Below are 24,938 nucleotides of genomic sequence, written 5' to 3'. Positions count from 1 at the left end.
GCCGGGACCCCGCGTACACCCCGGCCCTGCCCGCCGCTCCTCGGGCCCGAGGCCTCATGCCCCGCCCAGGGGTCACCCCTCGACTCCCCATTCCCGCCGGAGCCCCCCGGCCCCAGTCTGCACGCCCCGGCTGGACCGTACCCCCCGGCAAACAGATGCACCAGCGTGTCCCTCTGGCTCATTCTCTCTCCCGCATGTCCTCCGGGCGCTGAGGCGGGACGCGGATCCGGACGCCCGCCGCGGCCAGCGGCTTAGGTCCCCGACTGGTAGACGTCCCACGCCCCAGAGACGGCAAGGGGAGTCGGCGGAGACGCCGCTGCGGAAAGCAATCCGCACAGCCCTCCCCGCGCCGCCCCAGCCACGCCGCCTCCGGCCCTAACTCCGCGCCCTCAACCCGAGCCAGAGAGCCAGGCGGCGGCGGAGGCGTAGGCGGGCGGAGGCGGGCAGGGGCGGGAAGACGCGGGTGGCTCCCGATATAAACAGACGCTCCTATTGGTCCGAGCCGCGTGACGTCACGCGGCCTGCATGCCTCTTTCACGTGATCGCGAGGGGGGTTTTCAATGAAAGGCGCCGGGAGGCGGGGCCAGAGCGCGATCCGCGAGGGCGGTCTGCAGCTCCGGAGCCCAGTCCGCCGACCAGGAGGGCTGCACAGTCTGTCGCCTGGACCTGCTTGGGCTCGGCGGTCGGGGCCGCGCGCTCCCGACCTGGGGACCCCGGAAAAGCCGCCTGGGTTCCAGGTACCCAAACGGATTTACTTTGTGGAAATTGGATTTATGACCCAGCAATTCCACTTCCTGATGTCGACCTCAGAGTGACACCCGCCCGAGGCGTAAAGAGGCTTGTGCTGTGATACTCGCGTAGAGTATGACGGTGCTGTCCTAGCGGAAAATTGGGATCTGCAGGGGAATGGAGAAATAAATCATGGCGCATTCTCATTATGGAATACTGTGCAATCGTGACGAGGGTGAAGTAGAGCCATTTGGGAAAAATCTCCAAGGCGTAGAAAATAAAAAAGGCAGATAGAATTAAATCACTAAGATTTCAAACTGGCATTTACTCATTCTATGGATCAGCAAATGCTTCTTGTAGTGGATTGAATTATGTCCCCTCAAAACTCCCTGAAGCTTGAATTGTGTCCCCCAAGTTTTATGTATTAGAAACTTGGCCCCCACTGTGACTGTTCAGAGGTTGGGAAAGCAAATGCTTCTTGTAGTGGATTGAATTATGTCCCCTCAAAACTCCCTGAAGCTTGAATTGTGTCCCCCAAGTTTTATGTATTAGAAACTTGGCCCCCACTGTGACTGTTCAGAGGTTGGGAAATCCTATTAATGGTAATTGAAAAGTGGAGCCTTGAAGAGGTGATTGGATTGTAGGATCGTGCAGTAGTAAGTGGATTAATAGTAGAGGTCAGGGGCGCGGTTCTGAGGGCTCTAAATAAAACGGAGAGTCTGCCTTTTTCTCTCTTTGCTCTCTCTGCTTCCACCATCTTGCAATTTGAGACCCCTGGGTCACTGTCACCACCAGCAGATGGGCTTTGGACTTTCCAGCCTCAGAAACTGTAAGCAATAAATTTTGTTTTCTTTATAAATCACCCAGTTGCAGGTATTTTGTTATAAGCAACAAACACGGGATATTACACATGTATACGTAGGAAGGTCAAAGACAGAGGGAACGACTGGCTGGTTGGCTAAGTTGGTTAGAGCATAGTATCATAACACCATAGGCCCATGTGTTGGGATACCCACACCGGCCAGCAGCCCTCCCCACAAAGAAACTAAAGAAGGGAAAGGAAACGTTTTATTTTTCCAGAACATGGAGATTAAATATTTTTAATTTTTAAAATAATTATTAAAAATTCTGTTAATTAATTTTTGTTAATTATTTCTAAGGTGCAGAAGAGTACAGAAAATAATATAACGGATACCCATATGCTCATCACCCAGACTGAACCAATTTTAATATTTCTACCTCTTTGCTCACATAACTTGCCTTCCACCTGCAAAGCCCTACCCACCCTTTCCTACCCACGTGGACTTATTCAGGGCCCTCCTTCCTTTTCTTCCAGGACGACTTCCTTCATGAAGTCTCCCTGAGTGCCTCAGTTTCTAGGTCCTATACCTGCTCCTAAATTCCTACAAAATGTACAGACTGCATCCCACTGGCAAGTGTTAATCCATTCCACTGTAAATGTTCATTTGTAAGATGGGCGTAAGAGTACCTATTTCACTAGGTAGTTGTGAGGATTAAATGTGTTAAAATATGTAAAGCATCTACAGCAGTGACGGATGAGTGCTAGCTATAATTTTTAGTAGTAGTATTTTACTGCCTTATTATTAACAAAAATGGCAGCTGATATTTCTTGACTACTTACTAATTAATGTGACAGGCTCTGAGCTAAGAACTTTATAACATTCTCTCATTAAATTCTCAAGACTACCCTGTGGGGTAAGTGATAGAATCCTCCTAGTTTTACATGAGAAAACTGAAATTTAGAAAAATTAAGTGACTTGCCCAGGATTACCCGTTTATCTGGGAGGAGGAGCTTGGATTTTGAATTCAGCAGATTTTGACTTTAGAACTTCAGTTGGTAAAGTAACAGCTGCCCATTAAAGGGAAAAAATTTTACAAAAACAGAAGAGTAGAAATAAAAGTTGGCACCCCTGGCCATACTTTCCAAAAAAATGTTTCATTAGCATTTGGGGGTTATTGTTTTTAATGGTAGCTTTATTGAGATACAATTTACATACCATAAAGTTCACCTACTTAAAGTGGTCATTTAGTGGGTTTTAGTATATTTTCATGGTTGTGCAACCACTACCTAATTCCAGAATCTTTTTCTCACCCAAAAAGCAGCCTCATGCTCATTAGCACTTACTTCCATTCTCCTCTCCTTTTATCCCCTGGCAACCATTAATCTACTTTCTGTCTCTGGTTTTGCCTATTCTGGACATTTCGTGCAAATGAATCATACAATATGTGGCCTTTTGTGTTTGTTTTCTTTCACTAAACATAATGTTTTCAAGGTTCATTTATATTGTAGTATGTATCAATACTTCATTCCCTTTTATGACTAAATAAGATCCCATTGTATGGCTAGATCTGTTTATCTGTTCTCACTTGATGGCCATTTGGGTCGTTTCCACTTTTTAGCTATCATGAATAATGCTGTAATGAACATTCATGTGTACAAGTTTTATCATGGGCATATGTTTTCAATTCTCTTAAATACTGTGGATTAGGAGTGGAGTTGCGGGGTCATATAGTAACTCTATGTTTAACCTTTCGGAGAACTGCCAAACTTTTCCAAAGTGGCTGCACCACTTTTAGGTATATTTCTTTTAAGATAATAGTTGCAGTTCCACGTTTTTGACATTGCGAATGCCATAGTAATTCCATTTAATGAAGTTTCTGAAACTACTAAGGAGGAAGCCAGAGTTCTTATGTGCAATAACAGTTATTCCCATGAGCTATGACAATTGCTAATGTGGCCATTTCCTTTTGAACCCCATTCAGCTGCCACCGTGGAAGCAGACTCTGCCTCCTGCGCATTCTGGCTGGTACGCAGGAGGCCACCCATTCGGTTGTCGTTGCTGAAGTCGTCATTCTTGCGGGGATTCCAGGGCTGAGTTAGCTGTCATGCTTGCTGAGGTTCCACAGCACCGTCATCTGCCCGCTCTTTATAGCCTTCTGCCTCGTTCCTGTTGACAACAGTACGTCTTCAAGCGATTCCTTCAAGACCGGCACAAAGGCGAGGTTGCTTAAGCCCTTGACCTTGCACAAGCTGCCAGGAGAACGACTCCAGGGCACGGTGGGTACTAAGACCGGCTTCGGTATCAGACACACACCTTCACCTCCCCCCACCCCTCTGTTCCTGCCGAGGGTTCTGCTGGGAGTTGTAGTTTTTTACTGAATATGGAAAGAACTGATTTTCCCATCTGGATGGTTGCAACCCGCTGCGTGTCTCAAAAAAAGCAAGCAAACGCCTTATGAAATAAACGGGACTCGATTTCCCAATTGGTTCAGGCTTCAAATTTTAATTGCTAATGGGCTGAAGAAAAGTTCTTAATAGCTATTTGTGGGGAGAGGAGAAGTAGAGCATAATGGACCACTAATGTCATCCCTCTTTCCCCCTTAGCCTGTATTGGTCTTGTAGGTTTAGAAAATTCCTGTGGGGTTCAAGACTTGGATTGGCAACATTAGTTCTAAATGTTTGGGGTTTTTTTTTTTTTTTCTTTTTTTAACCTCTGTGTCTTCTTAGCTATTTTAGTGGGAGGTTGGCAGAGATTGTTTTATATTCTCTTAGTCAGATGCTGTTTTATTTATTTTTTCTTAATTTTACTTAAAAGTAATAAATTCAGACAATACAGAAGTGCACAAGGTAGAACTTAAAATTCTTCTGTCAGCCTTCCTTTCTAAATCCCATTTCTTGGGTGAATGTCCTTCTGGGTGTTCTGTGCCATGATAATCTCTGAGAGCTCCAGATTTATACAGCGTTTACTATGATAGCCAAAATACCTGCTCTGACCAGGTCAGCCGAATTATAGTGCTTTGGAAGATATGGGATAAATCAGTAATCACATCCACCTGTGTGGAAAATGTTTTCATAAGACCATTTTTTACTTAGGAGCAGATCTAACGGCACAAGAAAGCCAAAAAGTTACCTAGAATGCTTCTTGTAACCTTTATGTAACCAAGTAACAATCCCAACTATACTTAATATACAACCAATAGAAAACTCGATGAAGTAAACAGGTGGGGCTGTCTTTTTCTCACTCTTCTTTAACCATTCCCCATTCTTGTGATGATAAAATGCTTAGCTCTGCTGGCCCTCTACTGAATGCATTTCTCTGGGTGACCTGACCATGCATCTCTCTGGTTGCAATCGTCATATTGGTTCAATAAATCATTGCTTTTTTTTTTTTAGGTCATCAGCTACATGGCAGGCATTGTTGCAAGTGCTTCGAAAGTTTTTAAATTACTCCACTTTACAACCTGATGAGGAACCATTTTGCAGATGAGGAAACTGAGATATGGAGAGCTTAGGGGATTTGTCAAGGAGGTTTCAATGAGCAAGTAGCTGAGCTGGGATAAAAAACCTAGGTAGTCTGGCTGCAGAGCCTGTGCTTTTATCCTCTATTCTATACTATCTCAATATTTGTTTTGGTTGATTGAGAATATAAACTGTAGTTTCTACAAAAAACAAAAAAACCCAAAAAACTTTTCAAGGACCATCAGAAGATGTGGTGCCCAAGAAGACAAAATGTACACTTACATTTGAGCCCCAGGTGGAAGGTCACTAGGGCATCTGGTCCCTAATGCAGGTTTAATCTGCCACTGAGCTGCCACTTCCCTTGTCCTTATGTGTGGCATATTATATTCAATGATGTTTACTGTTTCTTAGATACACAGGTAATAAGCATTCAGAGGTGGCACTGGAGATAGATAAGGAGCTTTACGTGTAAAAATGAATTTTCCCCACGGCAAAACATTTTCCTTGCAGGAAACACTATCTCTCAGGGCCCAATTCAGAAGAGTGCCCCAGGAGCCTTGGAAAAGACAAAACAACCCAGCATTTCTTACCTTCCAGGAGAGGAGTACTAGAAGGGTGGGGCGGCCTTGCAAAGAACGGAGCAACACACTTTTATTTCGCCTGAACATGCCTGGGCTTTCAACACTGTGTGTGGTAATACAGAACAGTAGCCTGCTTCCTGTTTCAGAACCCAACTAAGGGCCTCTCCAAGGAGCCCTACTTTGTTTTTGTTTTTTATTTATTTTTTTTTCAATTTTAAACAACAGAAATTTATTTCTTATGATTCTGAAGGCTGGAAAGTCCTAGATCCAGTAGATTTGATATCTGGGGAAAGAGCCCTCTTTCAGTCTGCAGAATGTAGACTTCTCCTTGTGTCCTCACATCACAGAAAGAGAGCAAGAGAGCTCCCTTGGTTCTCTTTTTAGAAAAACACAAATCCTCACCAATATTTGTTGTCTTTTGTTTTTTTATTATATCCATTCCAACAGGTATGAGGTGATATCTTATTATGGTTTGAATTTGCTTATCTCTAATGATTGGTGATGTTGAGCATTTTTTCATGTATCTGTTAGACATTCATATGCATTCATTTGAAAAGTATCTGTTTAGGGAAGAAGCCCTACTTTGAATCTCAGCTTACCTGTTAACATTTGGATTTCGCTTTTAACATTAATTCTTTGTTTTTATTGAAATATAGTACAGTCAGACAAAACACCCAATTCAAAAATGTGTAAAGTACTGGAATAGACTTCTATTCAAAGAAGAAATAAGCCCATGAAAAGTTGCTTAACATCACTAATCATTAGGGAAACGCAAGTCAAAACCACAGTAAGATACTACTTCAGACCTGATAGGATGGCATGAGCAAACAAACAAACACACCATAAAAGAGAAAATACCAAGTGTTGGCCAGGATGTAGAGAAATTGGAACTCTTATGCATTGCTGGTGAGAATGTGAAATGTTGCAGCTGCTGTGGAAAAGTGTATTGTGGTTCCTCAAAAACTTAAACGTGCAGAGGGCTGGTCGGTTGGCTCAACTTGTTAGAATGCCACCTTGTAACACCAGGGTCAAGGGTTTGGATTCCCATACCGGTCAGTCGGTCGCTCAAACAAACAAAAAAATCTACCAGCAATTTCACTTCTGGGTACATACCTAAAAGAATTGAAAGTAGAAACTCAAATTACTGGCATACCAATGTTCAAGCAGCATTATTTACGATAGCCAAATGGGAGAAACGACCCATTAACATGTCCATCATCAGACGAATGGATAAACAAAAATGTGGCATGTGTGAGCACATGCAATGGAATATCATCCAGCCTTAAAAAGGAAGGAAATGCTGACACACACTACGCCATGGATGAAACTTGAAAACATTATGCTAAGTGAAATAAGCCAGACACAAAAGGATAAATACTGTATGACTCCACTTATATGAGGTACCTAGAGTAGTCAAACTTACAGAGAAAGTAGAGCACTGGTTACCATGGGCTGGGGGAGGGGGAAATGGGGAGCAAGTGTTTGATAGGCACAGAGTTTCAGTTGGGGAAGATGAAAAAGTTCTGGATCGTGGTGATGGTTACACAACAATGTGGATGTACGTTATTGTATACTCCTCACTGAATTATATACTCCTCAAAAATGATTAAAATGGTAAATTTCATGTTATGTATATTTTACCACAATAAATAAAAAATACAGGCAATGCATACAGTCATAAAAAAGTAAGTATGTAGTACCAGAGAAGTTATAAGGAAAAAAATCAGACCCTCTACTCCATTTCTCCATGTTTCCTCATTTTTGCTCCTACAGGGTACTTCAAAAAGTTCATGCAAAAATAGAACTAAAAGATAATATGAATCTTTCCATGAATTTTTTGAAGACCTCCTGTATTTCTCTTTTTTTTTTTTTTTTTTTTTTTTTTTTTTTTCCGTGTCTGGCAACGGATCGCAACCCTCAGTGTTGCCCCCGTACCGGACCGGGGACCGGCAACGGGATTGCAAACCTCGGCGTTGCTCCCGCGCCTCGCTCAGCCAGTGAGTGGGAACCGGTCTGTATATGGGATCCGAACCCTCGGGTGGGAGCGCCGCCGCGCTTCCCAAGCGGCGCACTATCCAGTGCGCCACTGGGCCGGCCTGTATTTCTCAATAATAGCAATTTATGCTGTTTTTCTTTTTCTCCTCTGCTGTAAGGGAATATGCTGTTTTTCTTGATCTATGAGTTTCAGACATTGTCTATACACTTCTGGTTATAATAGATGCAGATGTAGCTCTCTTATTACACCCTCCTACTCCCCATTTTATCTGCTCCAGCTTCCCAGAAACCTTAGGGATCTTTCCTTTATCCTGGTTTTAGAAAATCTCATGACAAAGTGCCGTGATGTTGGTGGGGTCTCTTCATTTACTGTGCTGGGTACCCAGTGGGCCTTTTCAGTCTGGAAATAAAAAATCAGAGATTTGCCCTTGGACTGTTTTTAATAGTTTCACATGTCTCAGCTTGAGTCTCTCAGCTCCTAAAGCCAGAAGTGAAATTGCTGGTAGATTTTTTCCTTTCCGTATAGCACCTGGCATGATATTAGCACTGGGTCAGCACCCAGAGTCAAGGGCCCTTAGTTGAAAGGATAGACTTCTGGTTTGGCAGCAATGCCTTGAGAAGCAGCATCTGACAAACATTTGGTGAGGAATAGGGTGAAAACAGCTTCACTTTGCAAGTGGCCAGTTCCCTTCAGCCTGGGGTTAGGAGAACTGGTTCAGCAGCTTTTCACCTTCTCCACCCTCCACTCCAGGCCATCCGCTCTTATTCTGCTTAATAGCTGATTACCTGCCAGCCATCAAAAAAGAAAAAGGTGGGTAAATAGGTTGGAAATGGAAAACAGGGCTGAAGAATTTCATTGTATTTGGAATGAGGGTCAAAGATCAGAGCTGGAAGGGAAAGCCCCATAACCCATGGTCAGAATTACCTTGGAAAAGCCTTTAAATCTCCCAGAAGTATGGGATACTAAGTATTTTTTGTACTAATATTTTTCTATACTCCTTAATTAATCCTTTAATGTCTTCTTATAGGATGTCAGTGAAACAATCACCATTGGGTTTCTTGGCCACTAGCTAATTTGTTTTTCATCCTTTCATTTATTATGAAATACTTAAAATTGTTTTCACAGTTTTTTCACAATTTTGGCTAAGACTTTCATTTCCAAACAAGATAGAGTAACAAAAATCAGAAATAACCAGAAAAGATTATAAACCTGTGGTTTTTAAGATATTGGACATCAGACAATGAAAGACAGTGATTCCTGAGGGATGGAAACAATGTAAGCCATACAATTGCCCCAAGGTACTGCCTGGAGAGAGTTTCCAGGAAGATATAGAAACCGGGCAGATCATGGGTTGAGGACACACAGCTGAGAGTCCAGGGAGACCAAGGCAGGTAGGGTTTGTGGAGCAGAGTACCAAGAACCCCAGATATCTGTAGTTTTATCTTAAGTTTTTGTCTGAGACTGATTAATACATGCATGTGAAGAAACTACCTGTGCAAGAGAAAAAACCTCCTCGTAGAATTAGAAGGCATAGTATGTGACATTCTCGGAGGGCCAGGAATAGTGCCTATTCCCATCAGCTAGACTGAAAAATCTCACAAATCATGAGGCATTAGGTAGAGTACTCTGAAGGGTCTTGCCTCACTGGCGGGGAAGAATTAGCTCTAGACTAAACACTGCTCTGGTTCTGCCTAAGAAATCTCTTTAAAAAAAAAAGAGAGAGACTGGTAAGGGGATCTTTACCCTGGACTTGGTGTTGTCAGCACCACGCTCTCCCAAGTGAGCTAACCAGCCGTCCCTATATAAGGATCCGAACCCTCAACCTTAGGTGTTATCAGCACCACTCTCTCCCAAGTGAGCCATGGGCTGGCCCCTCTTCCTAAGAAATCTTAAATGCAAAATGTGAAAGGGTTAAACTGTGGGTAACTTAACGTATAGGAGAACAAAACTCAAAAATATTTATAGGAATAATGAAAGAAAGTGAGCCGAGACACCTGGGTACTGTTCAAGCTTTATTAAAGGAAAAGAATCTGCCGGGCTGTGCTGAAAGTGGGGGTGGGGTGAAAGGTGGGGGGCAGCCTGGGGAAGGGGGAAGGGTTTGGTGCTGGGGTGGAAGACAAGGCCAGGGGCTATTTTGTGTGCACAATGGCGCTGGTCACATCCAAGATCCATCAAATACAAAAATATCCAGAACCTAACAAAGTAAAATTCACAATGTCTGGCACCCAAAGATTACTAGGCATGTAAAGAAGCAGGGAAAGATGAACCAAAATGTACTATTGTAAGTTTTTCATACTATGTGTTAAGTATAGTAGCACTTGAAAATAAACTGTGGTAAGTTAAAGATGTATGCTAACGCACCCACTAACACACAAAGTTATAGCTAGTAAGCCAACAAAGAAGGTAAAATTGAATCATAAACAATACACAATAAAAAAAAAGACAGGAAAAGAGGGAAAAGGCCACAAAGAACAGATGGGGGAAATAGAAAACAAATATCAAGATGATACACCTAATGCTATGGTTGCTTGTCTGTCCCCTCCAAAACTTATGTTGAAACTTAATCCCCAGTGTAAGTGTTAGGAGGTGAACCTTTAAGACTTGATTGAGTCATGAGGGCAGAGTCATGTGAGTAGGTTACTTATTATGATAGTGGTTCTGTTATAAAAACCAATTTGGCTCTCTCTCATGCACCCTCTCACCATGTGATGCTCTGTGCCACCTTGGGACTCTGTAGAACATTCCCACCGGCAAGAAGGCCCTCACTAGATGCATCCCATAGACTCTGGACTTTACAATCTCCAGAATTGTAAGAAATGAATTAATTTTCTTTATAAATTACCCAGTTTCAAGTATTCAGTTATAGAAACAGAAAATGGACTAAGACACCTTACTATATCAGTGATCATGTTAAATATAAATGGCCTAAACACCCCAATCAAAAGGAGGAGACAGTCAAACTGGACAAAAAAGCAAGATCCAACTATATGCTGCCAATAAGAAACAAAATTTAAATATTAATACACAGTGTGTTGAAAGTAAAAAGTTGGGAAAAGATATGCCATGCTAACAAAGTCAAAAGAAAGCCGGAGTGGCTATATTAATATTAGATGAAGTAGATTTCAGAGCAAAGAATATTACCAGGGATAAAGAAGGTCATTTTATAATGATAAAGAGTCAATTCATGGGCCGGCCCGGTGGCGCACTGCTACAGTGCGCCGCTTGGGAAGCGTGGTGGCGCTCCCGCCGAGGGTTCGGATCCCACATACAGACCAGCCGCTCACTGGCTGAGCGAGGTACGGGAGCAACACCGAGGGTTGCGATCCCATTGCCGGTCACGAAAAAAGACAAAAAGGGGGGGGAAAAAAAAAAAGAGTCAATTCATTAAGAGGATAGAACAGTCTTAAATGTATATTTGCCCAATAAGAGTGCTATAAAATACATGTATCAGAAACTGTAGAACTGGAAAGGAGGAGTAGATGAATCCATAATCATAGTCAGAGATTTCTACATCCTTCTCTAAACAATCGATAGAACAGGTAGATAATCAGGAAGGATATAGCAAACTTGTCCTGAGTGACATTTACAGAACACTTCTTTCAATAATAGCAGAATACACATACTTTTCATGTGTACATGAAACATTTATCGGATAGATCATATTCTGAGCCACAGAATACATCTCAAACATTTTAGGAGGACTCAAGATATACAAGTGATGTTCTCTGAGCACAATAGAATTAAATTAGAAATGAGAATTTTAGCTGACCTATAGAAGTGTTTCAGACTTGAGTGCATCCACTGCTTATATAATTTTGTTCTTATAAATTAAGTGTGTGGCAAAGAGAGGATGTGTAAATGGAATGGGGTAAGTAGCTAACTGTGTAGATAGAAGGTATGTAACTGAAGAAGTGATAAACTGGTAAAATTGTGAGTATGGCTGAGAAATAGTGCACTATCCATTCAGGCCCAAGAAACAAAACATTTATTGACAGAAATGCAACTAACTTTTATTTAACTAATTTTTATCAACTAGGTATCTGATACATTGGTGGATGCTTTCACATATATTATCTCATTCTGTTCTCAAAACAAACCTATCGTGTCAAATTTATTATTTTTTTCCACATATGAGGGAGAGAATGGGGTGGGGAGACAGAGAAGAAAGGCCAATTGCCTACTGTGGCACTCAAGCCTTTCATGGTGAAGTCCCAGTCTACCTCTGCCCCCACCCTCCTACCCTTAGCACACGCAGCGGCATGCTTGTGGTGCCCACACTCACACCGTTGTTTCACTGCTATGGGCTTTCAGATATGCCGCTCCCTCTGGACCCTCCCTGCCCTCCTGTGTGCCCCCCCAGCTCTGTGCTGACCTCTCCAGCCCAGGCTCTGTGCACACCTCAGGCCCATGCCCTCCCTAAGCGCCAGGATTCCTGGCACACAACAGGCACCATGCTGGGGGCCATCTCATGTTTGTCTTTGTAGCCACTTTGGCACTTGGCAACGTGGACATTCAATGAAAATTTTCCATGCGGCCTACCCTGTGCCAGGTACTGTCCTAGCAGAGTAGTATGACAGACAAGGTGCCAGCTCTTGTTGCAGTTATATTCTAGCGTAAAACAGACAATATGCTGGTCACCAAATAAAATAACTATATTGTGAAATTATCGTTTTTTGTGTGTGGCTGGCAGGTATGGGGATTGGCATATACTGTGAAATTATTTACTGTGAAGAGCAAGTGAAGGGGGGAGTTGTTCAGATCGAGTGGGTAGGGACACACTCTCCAGGGACATGACGTTTGTGTTGAGAGCCATGGGTGATAAGAAGGGACCAGCCGTGTGAAATGAAGACTGGGCTTGTATCAGCGGGCTAGGGCCGCCATACAAAGTACCGCAGACCAGGTGGCTGAAACAACAGGGACTTTTTCACAGTTCTGGAGGCTAGAAGTCCAAGGTGGAGGTGTGAGCAGATTTGGCTTCTTCTGAGGCCTTTCTCCTTGGCTTGCAGATGGCCACCTTCTTACTGTGACCTCTCACAGTTGTCACTCAGTGTGTGTGCCCATGTCCTAATTTCTTCTTATAAAGACATCAGTTGTATTGGATTAGGGTCCACCCTGACACCCTCATTTTACCTTAATTACCTCTTTAAAGGCCCTGTCTCCAAATGCAGTCACATCCTGAGGTACTGGGGATGAGGACGTCAGCATAAGAATTTGGGGGGCGGTATAATTCAGCCTGTATCAGGGGTGAAGTGCGTTTCCAGAAATAGCAAGTGCGAAGGCCCTGAGTGAGTTTAAGGAAGAAGGGCAGGTGGTGGGGCCGGAGCAGAGTGCCAGGGAAAGGCTGGCTGGAGATGGCATTGGAAGGTAGCCAGGGCCAGCTCTGTAGGCACTCGTGGGTCGTGGTCACTTATTCTAAGTGAGATGGAAAACCACTGGAGGGTTTTAAGCAGGGTACTATGAGGACTGAGTTTCCAATTTTGGGAGATCACTCTGGTAATGGGTGGAAACCAGATGGAAGGAGGGCAAGAGAGGAGACAGGAAATCTGTCAGGGGCTATATCGCAGGTGGTGTCTTGGATAGAGCGCTCATGGAGGAATAAATAGTTTCTGTTAGATGTTGGGAGGGCCAGGGGTGAGGGGGAGAGTAAGTGGATGGGGATAGGAAGAAAGAACATGGCACCTTTTATAAAAATATAGTTCTCAACCAAAATTCATCATCATAGTTAGTAGAAGGTGCTAATCCATGAAAACTTTCCATGAACAGATCAAGGCCACTCTATTGAGTCTTGGATGATTTGATTGGAATGATAAATGCCATTCATCTAGTCCCTGTAGGCCAAATACTGGCTTTATATGCAATTTCATTTCATCCTCATGACAACCCCACAAGAGGGATCTGCCACCATCATTGTAGAGTTGAAGAAACAAAGGCTCTAGTGAAGGTACCGGTGAGCATCAGAGCCGGAAATGCACCCCCAACCCCCAACCCCTGACTGACACCCTCAGTGCTCTGCTCTGTCCTGCCACTCACCGTGGTGCCCAGAGGAAGGCTGCTGTCTGAGCAGTTGAGCTTGTGTCTCAACGGTGGAGACCTGAGGCTCGGGCCATAATAAGACAGAGTTGCTAAAAGGAAACATTTAATTGCATGTTTTATTAATTTGTTCTTTATACAACATTAATCATGAACTCTTGCTGACACAAAGTCTGGGCAGCAGTGAGTAGCTCTGACTTCTGGCATTCCTGAAAGTACTGACACTCCCCTTCTCTGTCCCCTCATAGATAATCACTTCACCCAGAGGACCCTCTGTTCAATTCCATCCTTCTGACTTCCTGAGGAAAGCTGCAAATTTATTTCTATGAAAAGGAAAAAAAAATATTCAAAGGCACAGAAAGGGAGGGAGCAGCCCAGGGGTGGGGGCAGCAGCTGACAAAAGCAAGACAGCCCAGGAGAAGGTGAGGTGTGGGGCATACAGAGGCAAAGCTGAAAACCCCCTCTTCCTGCCCAGATCATTGAGCCAGCCAAGGGAGAAGCAAACCTGACCTCCTGAGTTGCCTGGCTTTGGGGTGAGGGAAGGCCACCTTCTACCCCCAAGTGGTTTTCTGCTGGCCAGGAGGAATGTCAGCTATGGACACCAAACAGAGCTGGTCGTTATTTTTACTTGGCCCACAGTACACACTGCCACCCTCTCATTAGGGAGCTCAGGACCAGGAACACAGTTTAAGGATAGAAGACATAGTCAACACAGAGGAGGGAGCAGCCAGAATTCCAGGCAACTATCCAGTGATTTGTGGAGACGGTACATAGCCTCTGCCCCAGGGCATTCCCATTTCATAGCAACAAAAGGGCCCTTTCACCTGATGGGGAAGAAACATCTTTTTGTGGGATAGATGTAATTGGATTCCTGCCCTCAGGGAATGGCCAGTTTGAGAGAGAAGACAAATTCAAGTAGCTCCCAGGTTAATGGTCTTTGTTCTCCGAGAGCCCCCAATATGTCACTGAGAAAATTTCAGCCCAGTGTAGTTACACAAAAATGGTTTGCAACAATCTGCAGAATGTGGTGAACACACACACATACATGAAAGTGACTTGGGTACCTTTTATGTTTGAAGAACTGTTAGGTTGTATATAGACACCCCTTATGTTAAGTAACCACAAGATACAGACTTAAAAAAGGAATAGCGTTTATTGGATCCAAATACATATGAGAATTTAATGTAAAAATGGCATTTCAAATCAGTGGGGAAAATATTCAATAAATCATGTTGGGATAACTGGATTATCTCATCTGCAAAAGACAAATAATACTTGGATTCTTAACCTCATTTCTTAGAGAAAAATAAATTCAAGATGGTCAAAGATTTAAATACAAAAAGTGAAGCCCGGTCAAGAGAATGAGAAGACAAGTCATTGGCTGGGAAAAAATATTTGCAAAACACATTTCTGATAAAGGACTATGTAGTGGTTGAATTAAGTACCCCCAAAATTCAATGAAACTTGAATTGTGTCCCCCAAGTTTTATGTATTAGAAACTTAGCCCCCACTGTGACTGTTAAGAGGGTGGGAAATCCTATTATGGTAATCAAAAGGTGGAGCTCTGAAGGGGTGATTGGACTGTAGGACTGTGCAGTAGTGAATGGATTAAAAATGGTGGTCAGGGGCATGGTTCCGAAGTCTTTAAAAGAAGAGGAGAGTCTGTCTTGCTCTCTCTCTCTCTCTCTCTTTTTTTTTAAAAGATGACCGGTAAGGGGATCTGAACCCGTGGCCTTGGTGTTATCAGCACCACACTCTCCCAAGTGAGTCATGGGCTGGCCCTTCTCTCTGCTCTCTCTGCTTCTACCATCTTGCAATGTGAGACCCGTTGGTCACTGTCACCACCACCAGATGGACTTTGGACTTCCCAGCCACAGAAACTAAGCAGCCTGAGGCCTGCGTCAGATACACCTGTCCCAGAATCCTAAGCCGAATAAACCTCTTTTCTTTATAAATAACCCAGTCTCACGTATTCTGTTATAGCAACACAAAATGGACTGAGACAATTGTTATCAAAAATATACAAAGAACACTTAAAACTCAGCAATAAGAAAACAAACAACCTGATTTAAAAAATGGGCAAAATACCTGGGCACTTTACCGAAGAAGGTGTACAAATGGTAAATAAGCATTTAAAAATATGTTCAACATCACACGTCATTAAAGAACTGCAAATTAAAAAAACAATGAGACACCAATACACATCTACTTGAGTGGCCAAAATCTGAAATAATGACAGCACCAAATGCTAGTGAGGATTTTCAGCAACAGGAACTCTCATTCATTGCCAGAGGGAATGCAAAATGGTACAGCAACTTTGAAAGACAGTTTGTGTTGCTTTGCCTCCCATGGATTTGTCAACTCTCTTCCCCTGGGTGACGGAGCCACCAACAATTACTCAAAGCCTATCTCTTCTGAGCAGTGAGAAGCCCCGAAGGAGTTCATCTCCTGGAACCCTCAAGAGAGAGGCATTCCTTTCATTTGGGAAATTAACCACAAATTGGGGTCCTCTTCCTGCATTTGTTCTCCAGACCAGGAAGTTACAGGAAGAGAACATAGGTGGGGTTATAGTTTAACAATATAGGCTGGTAACATTCAGTCAAACAAGCAAGGTGACATTGCATAATGCAATTTGCAACAAGTTAAGTCAATCCACCAACAAAAGCCTGATTCCAGCAAACATTCTCTCTCAAAGCAATTTCCCAATATCTTTACATATCAATCAGTAACCTGTCTGTCCTCTGAGCGAGCACCCTTGCTGTGCCACAATTTTTTATCTTACAACAGAGACTAGCCTGGGGAAAAATTTCCTGTCTTTTGCAAGGTCAACATTAAACATGCACTTCTTTTTTTTGTCCTTTTTGAGACCGGCCGCACCGCGCTCAGCCAGTGAGCGCTGTGAGCACACCGGTCATCCCTATATAGGATCCGAACCCACGGCAGGAGTGCTGCTGCGTTCCCAGCGCCGCACTCTCCCTAGTGCCCCACGGGCTCGGCCCAAATTTGACTAATTTTTAAAGATTCATATTAAATCACACATAGATGTCTTGTGAAGTAGAATGAAAGCTTTGTCCAATTTCAACTTCTTTTTTTTGTCCTTTTTGAGACCGGCCGCACCGCGCTCAGCCAGTGAGCGCTGTGAGCGCATAGGTCATCCCTATATAGGATCTGAACCCACGGTGGGAGCGCTGCTGCGCTCCCAGCACCGCACTCTCCTGAGTGTGCCACGGGCTCGGCCCTTAAACATGTACTTCTAAGAGGCTAGGCCAAACCTGAAACCACAAGAAACTAGGCCCTGTGAAATACATTTGCTTTATAGTATACTCCACAAGTTTGGGAATTTCCTACATACCAAATGTACTTTTACCATATGATTAAGATCCTTGGTATTTATCCAAGTGAATTGCAAACTTATATCTACACAAAAACCTGTACATGGATGTTTATAAATAGCTTTGTTCATAATTGTCCAAACTTGGAAGCAACCAAGATGCTCTTCAGTAGGTGCATGAGCAAATGAACTGTGGTACTTCCAGACAATGGAGTATTATTCAATGCTAAAAAGAAATGCCCTATCTAGCCATGAAAAGACATGGAGGAAACTTAAACACATATTACTAAGTGAAAGAAGCCAATCTGAAAAGGCTGTACAGTTTACTGTATGATTCCATTTATGTGGCATTCTGGAAAAGGCAAAGCTATGGAGACAGTAAAAAGATCAGTGGTTGCCAGGTGTTGGCGGGGGAGGGAAGAGTAAATAGGCAGAGGACAGAGGAGTTCTAGGGCAGTGAGATGACTCTGTGTGAATCTACAATGGTGGATACATGTCATTGTACGTTTGTCAAAACCCATAATATGTACAACACCAAGAGCAAAGCCTAATGTCAGCCATGGACTTTGGGTAACAATAACATGTCAGTGTAGGTTCACAGGTTTTACCGAATGTGCCACTGTGGTGCAGGATGTTGATACTGGGAGAAGATCTACATGTGTAGGGGCAGAGGGTATAGGAGAAATCTCTATTCTTTCTGGTCAGTTGTGCTATGAACCTAAAACTGCTCTGAAAATTAAAATCCATTAAAAAAAAAAGAAATTAAGTCATCGGAAAAAAACAAGACAAAACAAAGTGACACCAAGCAGGTTTATTTATAATAACCCAAAACTGGAAAATATCCAACAGATGAAAGGATAAACAAATTGTAGTTTAGTCATACAGTGAAATACTACTCAATAATAAAAAGGAAAGAAGATACACACAATAACGTGGAAAAATCTCACAGACATTAGGCTTAGTGAAAGAATGCAAAAGATATACTATACAATCCCTATGACATTCTGCAATATGCAAAACTGATCTAAAGAGAGAGCGAGCAAATCACTGGTTGCCTGGTGGTGAGGGTGGGGTGGGCATTGACTACAAGGGATGGAGACTCACTGCAGGGATGGAAATGCTTAGTTACAGTGCTGATCACTGGGCTGTGTTGATTTGTCAAAACTAATTGAAATGTATAATTGAAATGAGTGCATTTTATTGTATGTAAATCATATCTCAATAAAGTTGATTTAAAAAAATGAAACCATAAAAAATTTAAAAGAAAACATGTGAGGGCTGGCCCGGTGGCGCACTGCTACAATGCGCCGCTTGGGAGCGTGGTGGCGCTCCCGCCGAGGGTTCGGATCCCACATACAGACCGGTTCCCACTCACTGGCTGAGCGAGGTGTGGGTGCAACACCGAGGGTTGCGATCCCATTGCCGGTCCTGGTCCGGTACGGGTGCGACACTGAGGGTTGCGATCCGTTGCCGGACACGAAAAAAGACAAAAAGGAAAAGAAAAAAAAAAAAAGAAAAGAAAACATGTGAGACTTTAAAAAAAATACATAATTTTGGATTGAGGAAGGCTCATGCAAATGTGGCATGAAACCTAGATGGCATAAAGGAAAAGATTGATAAATTTTGACTATAGAAATGAAAATTTTTGTATGGCAAAGAAATACCACATGCAAAGTAAGAAAACAAGCCACAAAGTGAAAAAAATATGTACATCTTGGTTTCTCTTGTTCTTAAATACTCTAATTAAAACAGGGTATAAGTTCAAACCTATGTTGTCTCAAAACTGAGCCTGGTGAAAGATATACGGGTACATAAGTAGGGAAATGGGGGTGATGATTGGAATTAGGATGGGTTAATCATGGAGGGCTTGGCTTGCTGATTGGTAAAAACAGGGCATATCCCATTTTGGCAGTCCCCCATCTGGACTGAGAGATGCAACCGTAGGAAACTCACCATCAAACTTTCGTCTCAGACTACTGGTGTGAGGCTGCTGCTGCTGGCACCAGTGATATTCACCTCTCAGGCCCGGGTTTAGGGTATTTGTGCAGATCAAGGTTGCATAGGGAGGCAGTGGAATTCAAGAGGACTTTTATTCCCTCCATGTGTCTTGATCAAGATGTGGGAAAAATTGCTTTCCTCTGAGTTTGAACTGAGTTTTCCCAAATTAAATCTTACAAAGGAAACAGATGGAAAACTCTTCCTCAACACTGACCCCTCCTCCATTATCCTGCACCTGAGCGTCTTCTAGAAACCTAGCTTCTGATTAACCACAGTCTAGTCCCAGATTAGACTAGCTGACCATGCCGATCACACACCTGGCCTTGGGCTCCTTCCCTCAAGGCAGCTCTGTCTGGATCCTAAATAAAGATAACCCGGTTTCTAGGTCAAGGTCAATTGGTTTGGCATAACACCCAGGCCTGGCTGGATGCTGTGTCCTTTCCAGAGCTGGCTTTCTGGTCTCAGGCCAGGCTGTGGGCCCCAAGTCACCCTCCTCAGCTCAGTCCAACTTGTATTTCTGCCCCGAGGCAGGTGGCCTGGTTGCTTTGATCCTTGTGCTGGCCCCTGGCTTCTGTGTCCCAAAGATTCCCTCCTTGCTTTTCAAGCTAGTCACCATCTGCTTGTCAGTTGCTTCTCTTCTCCAGGAGCTTCTGTGGCTCTGAGCTCCTGGAAGTCTGTATATACCTTTCTGGGTATCTACTGTTAAAAGAAAAACATTAGAGAAATTAAATTTAACAGAGTTTAATTGAGCAAAGAATGATTCGTGAATTGAGCAGTCCTCAGAACCAGAATAGGTTCAGGGTGATTCCAGGGCTGCAGCATGGTCAGATAACATTTATGGACAGAAAAAGAAAAGTGACCTACAGAAAATGGAAGTAAGATGCAGAAACAGCTGGACTGGTTACAGCTGGGCATTTGCCTTATTTGAACCGGTTTTGAATAGTTTGCTCCCTATGATTGGCTGAGACTCTGCTACTTGCTACAATACTAGGTTACAGTCTGTTTACACATCAAGTTAGGTTATAGTTCACTGTGTCTGAAGAAACCTTTAGGCCAAACAATTTAACACCACTTTTTGCCAAGTACTTAGCTAGATGCTGGGATTGCTGTGAGGTGCTCGCACAGAGGAATCCAAGACCAATGTTGGTTTTATAGCTCTTTTAATAGTTGTCAGCTCTTTTTGGTGTTACAGCGCTTCATTGCTTGCAAGCAAGGAGAGCACGAATGTTTGGCTCTTGTCTCCCCGAACAAAGGAAAGAGGCAGTCTTTATAGCCAAAATTCCCGCCCTAACTTTTTGCCCAAGTTCCCATTCAGGTCCTTTTGTGTAAATGAGGGATGTAGCCCTGCTAATTCACATTGGCTGATTATGGGACACAGTCCATTTGTCAGCTCTGGAGCTTAATTTGCATGGGTGCAGGAAGCAAGCTGGGTTGCAGAAGCTAAAATTCGTGATTAAGACAGCCAAGCATAAAATTTCTAAAATAGTTTCTCTGGCGGAAGGGGGCAGGTTTAACAATCAGAAAATGCTCAGGGTTCCCCACTACAGAATCAACCCTGTCCCCAAGTTGCCCACAGTTTTGTGGGGTGGACAGACAAGTAAATAGGCCCTAACAAATCATGGCTGTGATAGAAGGAAGCCGGCATGGGAGGAGCAGTGGGACCTAGAAGATAGGGGACCACCCAGCTGCAGAGTTGGGTGAGATTCCTGCAGGAGGAGATGCTTGAGCCCAGAGCTGAAAGGCTGACAGGTAGACAGGTAGAGGAAGATGCCCCAGGCAGAAGGAATAGCCTGTATGGAAGCGTGAAACAGGGACATGGAGACAGGAGAATCACACAGCTCCTTTTCCTAGATCGGGCTGTATTTGTCAGGAGCAGCTCTTCTATCTGATTGTTAAGGCCCATCCTACCCTATATGAGCTGAGATCTAATACAAAGTTTAGCAGCTTAATGTAACAAACATTTATTATCACTTACAGTTTCTGAGGTCAGGAATCCAGGAGCCGCTTAGCTGGGTGGTTCTGACTTAGGATCTCTCATGAGGCTGCAGTCGAAATGTCACCTAGGTCAGTCATCTTAAGCTTTGACTCAGGTTGGAAAACCTGAGTCACTCATGTGGTTTTTGGCAAGCGTCAGTTTCTCATCATGTGGCCTTTCCGTAGGAGTGCTCCTAACATGGTAGCTGGTTTCTGCTAGAGACAGAAAGAGAGAGAGAGGGAGGGAGGAAGAGGGGGGAGAGAGAGACAGAGAGAGAGAGAGCACCAAAGATAGAAGTCTTTTCTAATCTAATGTCAGAGGTGACATCCCATCACTTGTGTCTCATGCAACTGATCACACAGACCAACTTTGGTGCCATAGGGGAGGGGACTACACAAAAGTGTGAATCCAGAAGGTGGGGATCATTGAAGCCGTCCTGAAGGACACCATATTCTATGATTAAAGTGGATTGCATCACCTGGGATCCTAAGTATAATGGCATGTAGAATCGGTCTCCCAGGCATCCATGTGTCTTCAGTGGGGCCCTTCTTCTTTACTTGGAGATCCTTAGCATTGGGTCAGGTCTCTTAGAAAGCTAGGCATTTCCTTGTCCCCTCCTGCTTTGGGAGTGAGGGCTTTCCTTTTGGCCTCTCATCATTAGTTTCTAGTTTGTGAACATCCCCTACTTCTCACTCCACTCCTTGGGGGATTTAGGACACACTCTGAACCCAATGAATGACCAAATCTTCCCTAACTGAGCTAACAAGCCATGTCTACCTTTTGAAAGTCTAGGTGCAGCCAGGGGATGGCTCTTTTTAGCACCTTACTGCTTTAATTTTACAATTCTAAAATATTAAAAGGCAATTTGTATCAAGAGATGGAGTGCTGTTGTCCACATCTTGGGGAGGTGGTGTAGGTGGTGTGGCATTGAGAACAGCCCTGGTTCCATCATTGGTCAAGGTCCTTTGCCTCTCTGAGCTTCAATTTATTCATCTATGAAATGAGTTGTTCTGAAGATTAAATGAGAGAATTTATGCAAAGCACTTGCTGGCACATAGTAGGCTGTGGAAACTAGCACTTTATTTTTTTCTTTTAATGGTGCTAGTTTTAGTATTATCAGTACCATCTTCTTTCTTTCTTTTTTTTTAAAGATGATCGGTAAGGGGATCTTAACCCTTGACTTGGTGTTATCTGCACCATGCTCAGCCAGTGAGCTAACTGGCCATCCCTATATAGGATCCGAACCTGTGGCCTTGGTTTTATCATCACCACACTCTCCTGAGTGAGCCACGGGCTGGCCCAGTACCATCTTCTTTCAAGGTCCAACTTAATTTTTACCTCTACTTCAAGTCTATGCCAAGAATCAAACCATCTCTGTTCTCTAAACTTGAATAGCACTTTGAGTCAACACTTCACAATTTAGTATTTAGTTACCTATCATCTGACACTGTTTTCTGTTTATTTCATGTGTGTCACTCTATCTTCATAATTAGATTTGCAATTCTTTGGCGATAAGTACTGTCTTTTCCTGAAGTGCCTCACTAAAGCCCAATATAAGCCAGGGCTTACAGTAGTCACTCAATAATTTCTTGATAATTGTTCAGATACCAAGTATTTTTGGGAAGCTGACTACAAGTAGGGCCCCTGCTCTGAGCTCAGAAAACTATCAAAGGAAGGAAGAAAAGGGAGGGAGAGGGGCAAAGTAACTAAGTACAGAAAATCTTGCGAATTTCTCTGCATATAATAAGTTGTATATTATTTTACTTGCTATGATTTTATTGGGATTCCAAATTAACTGCTAAAACCCTCAGTGCAGCTAGCTAACAGCAGGAAAGCCATCAAATCAGATTGGATTCATTTCTTTAAAACAGTGTGAATTAATCCTTCTTCTGTAGAGGAAAACAAGCTCTCACCCTTCAAAACTCTGCTTAAAATATACCAATCTAGGATTAATCTGAAAATACTCATATAATGTAAACAGTTCTTCCTGCAAGACAGCAGTGTTACTATTAAAAAGAAAAAACCCAAATCTATATTTTTTGCTGCAGTTGACAACATGTTTATCAGCCTGGAGACTGTTTTGCAACAAGGGAAGAATGGTTCCATTAAGGCATCAGCTCTATGGAATCTAGTGGCTGGCTACAAATGCTATTTTAGGGCCTTTGTGACATGTATAAATGTCTGTGTTGACAGCTCTAGCTTCTTGTTAACAAATGTGAATAAAATTAGTCCTCTCTTAAAAAATGAACTGATTATAAAGTCGAACCACAGGATTGGCTTATTTGCACACCCATTCCTTTTATAGTACCTGCCATGGCAAACTTCAAGGATTTCCAGTCTGTAGCACATTGTGTGTTGTTGGAAGCTCCCACAGAAGAATAACATTGCAGCACCACTCTGGTAATGACCTAAGCAGTGGGTAATTTTGTGGTACCTGGTGAAGCCAGGGAAGAGGCTGTTTATCCGAAAAAATTCATAGTCAGAAGTAAAATCATGCAAGGCTTCCATTGATTGCTTCTAAACCTTAACGGATCCTCGGTTAAGAAAGTTTAATCTAGGGTCAAGTTGACCAGGGAATTTGTTGTGTTAGGAAGAGAGGGGCTGACTGTTCACTAGGGAACTGGAGCTGGGAGGTCATTTATAGACCAGAGGGTATAGCCTGTGAAGCCAGCATGGAGGGCTCAGGGGATGTCATTTGGATGAATGGATGAGTGGCAAAAAACATGGTGAGAGCGGATGTCTTTCTGAGATCATGACGGAGTCAGACAGGTCAGCAGCTCTAGGGAAGAGCCGCAGTGTAAGTTATGACCTCATATGTGATCTCTGCTGTCCTTCCTCATGTTTGTCACTCTGCTGAGCACAATTGGCCTTAGGATTGAAGGTGAGTAAATGCAGACAGGGGAGGGAGCTGTGCTCACACCTGAATTCTAACTCTCTCTGAGGCTAGAGATTCTAGACACAGCCAGAAGGCAAACGTCCTCTTACTGGTCCTGGCACTATTCCAGGAGTCTGACACCCTAAGGTGCTTGGTCCCCATTATGGCCCTCCACGCAAGCCTCCCCTTTCCACGCAGGACCTGGCTGCCTGCACCTTTTTCTTCTTCCTAGCAAGATGCCCACATCCCTGGTGGTAATCTCAGGAGGTGATCTGATAAATGAATTCAGACCGGCCAATATATCACAACTCAACTCTGTCACTGAAAGGGATGGCTCTCCTGGGGTGTTAATTTGACTACAGAGATAGGCCAGTGGCAGAGGCACTGTGAGTGGAGCAGCCGTGCCCAGGCTGGTGACATTCTCCCTGCCAGCGAGGATGGCATGAGTTCTTGGAGCACACAGATCCAGGTGTGAGTCCTGGCTCCCCCAGGACCAGTGTGCCTCTTCACCAGGTCTGGCTAGTTTCCTTGAGCTTTATTGGTCTCTTCTCTGAAGAGTGGAGATAACTCTTCCAATTCTCAGAGCATGGTTGGAAAGAATAGGTGGGCATGTAAATGTAAAAGAAACTGTTGGGCATTTGGCAAATATTTTAATTAATATCAGGCATGGTCTAGCCTTGTTAGGGTTGGGGGCTGGAGGCTGGGGTATTGTGAAAACAAATCCAGATAATCCTGTTGCGATTCTGGGATCCAGTGGCCAGGCTGGAGATGAAACTCAGATATGGTTGAACTTTGTGGTGCTGCCCTGGCCCCAAGCCCTGCCTCACTGCCCCCAGTGGGCCTCGGGCCTGCCGGCCGCGCACCACTCAGAGAAGTTTTGCAGGCGTTCTGTAACGACTCCTCTGGGCCTGGGTACCACACATCAGCAGGAAAGTTCAAGTCCAGGTGGGGACAAAGAGCGCGGAGCAAGGGATGTAACTATGCTTTGTTTCCTTTCTTGTCAGATAAGCGGCTGGGGAAAGCTTGGCTCGATGTGCCTTGGACATCTGTGAAGATTTGTGAATACATAACTGGGTGTCAATGTCAGGTCACATTCTGTCAGCCCATGGAATGTCCAGCCTAGAGCTTTGTCTCTGAGAGGCCCTCCAGAGGGGCGGTTTAA

At 43.6% G+C, this 24,938-nt stretch overlaps 1 protein-coding gene and 1 long non-coding RNA gene across 2 annotated transcripts in view; one reads left to right on the top strand and one right to left on the bottom strand.

The window, feature by feature from the left end:
* SLC25A36 (solute carrier family 25 (pyrimidine nucleotide carrier ), member 36) overlaps nt 1–387 on the bottom strand; it is a 32,294-nt gene extending 31,907 nt beyond the window's left edge. The window contains exon 1 of the mRNA XM_008586637.1: nt 142–387. Within this exon, the coding sequence (XP_008584859.1) occupies nt 142–182 (41 nt within the window). The 5' untranslated portion in view covers nt 183–387. The remainder of the gene's footprint in view (nt 1–141) is intronic.
* A 259-nt stretch (nt 388–646) lies between these two features.
* On the top strand, nt 647–4,019 carry LOC103602217. The gene is made up of 2 exons (XR_551512.1): nt 647–737; nt 3,514–4,019. It is a non-coding gene; the product is annotated as an uncharacterized LOC103602217 (long non-coding RNA).
* Nucleotides 4,020–24,938: the final 20,919 nt, after the last annotated feature.

This window comes from Galeopterus variegatus, unplaced genomic scaffold, assembly GCF_000696425.1.
Source record: "Galeopterus variegatus unplaced genomic scaffold, G_variegatus-3.0.2 Scaffold111, whole genome shotgun sequence".
Taxonomy (NCBI): domain Eukaryota; kingdom Metazoa; phylum Chordata; class Mammalia; order Dermoptera; family Cynocephalidae; genus Galeopterus; species Galeopterus variegatus.
This window is presented reverse-complemented; position numbering and strand designations above follow the sequence as displayed.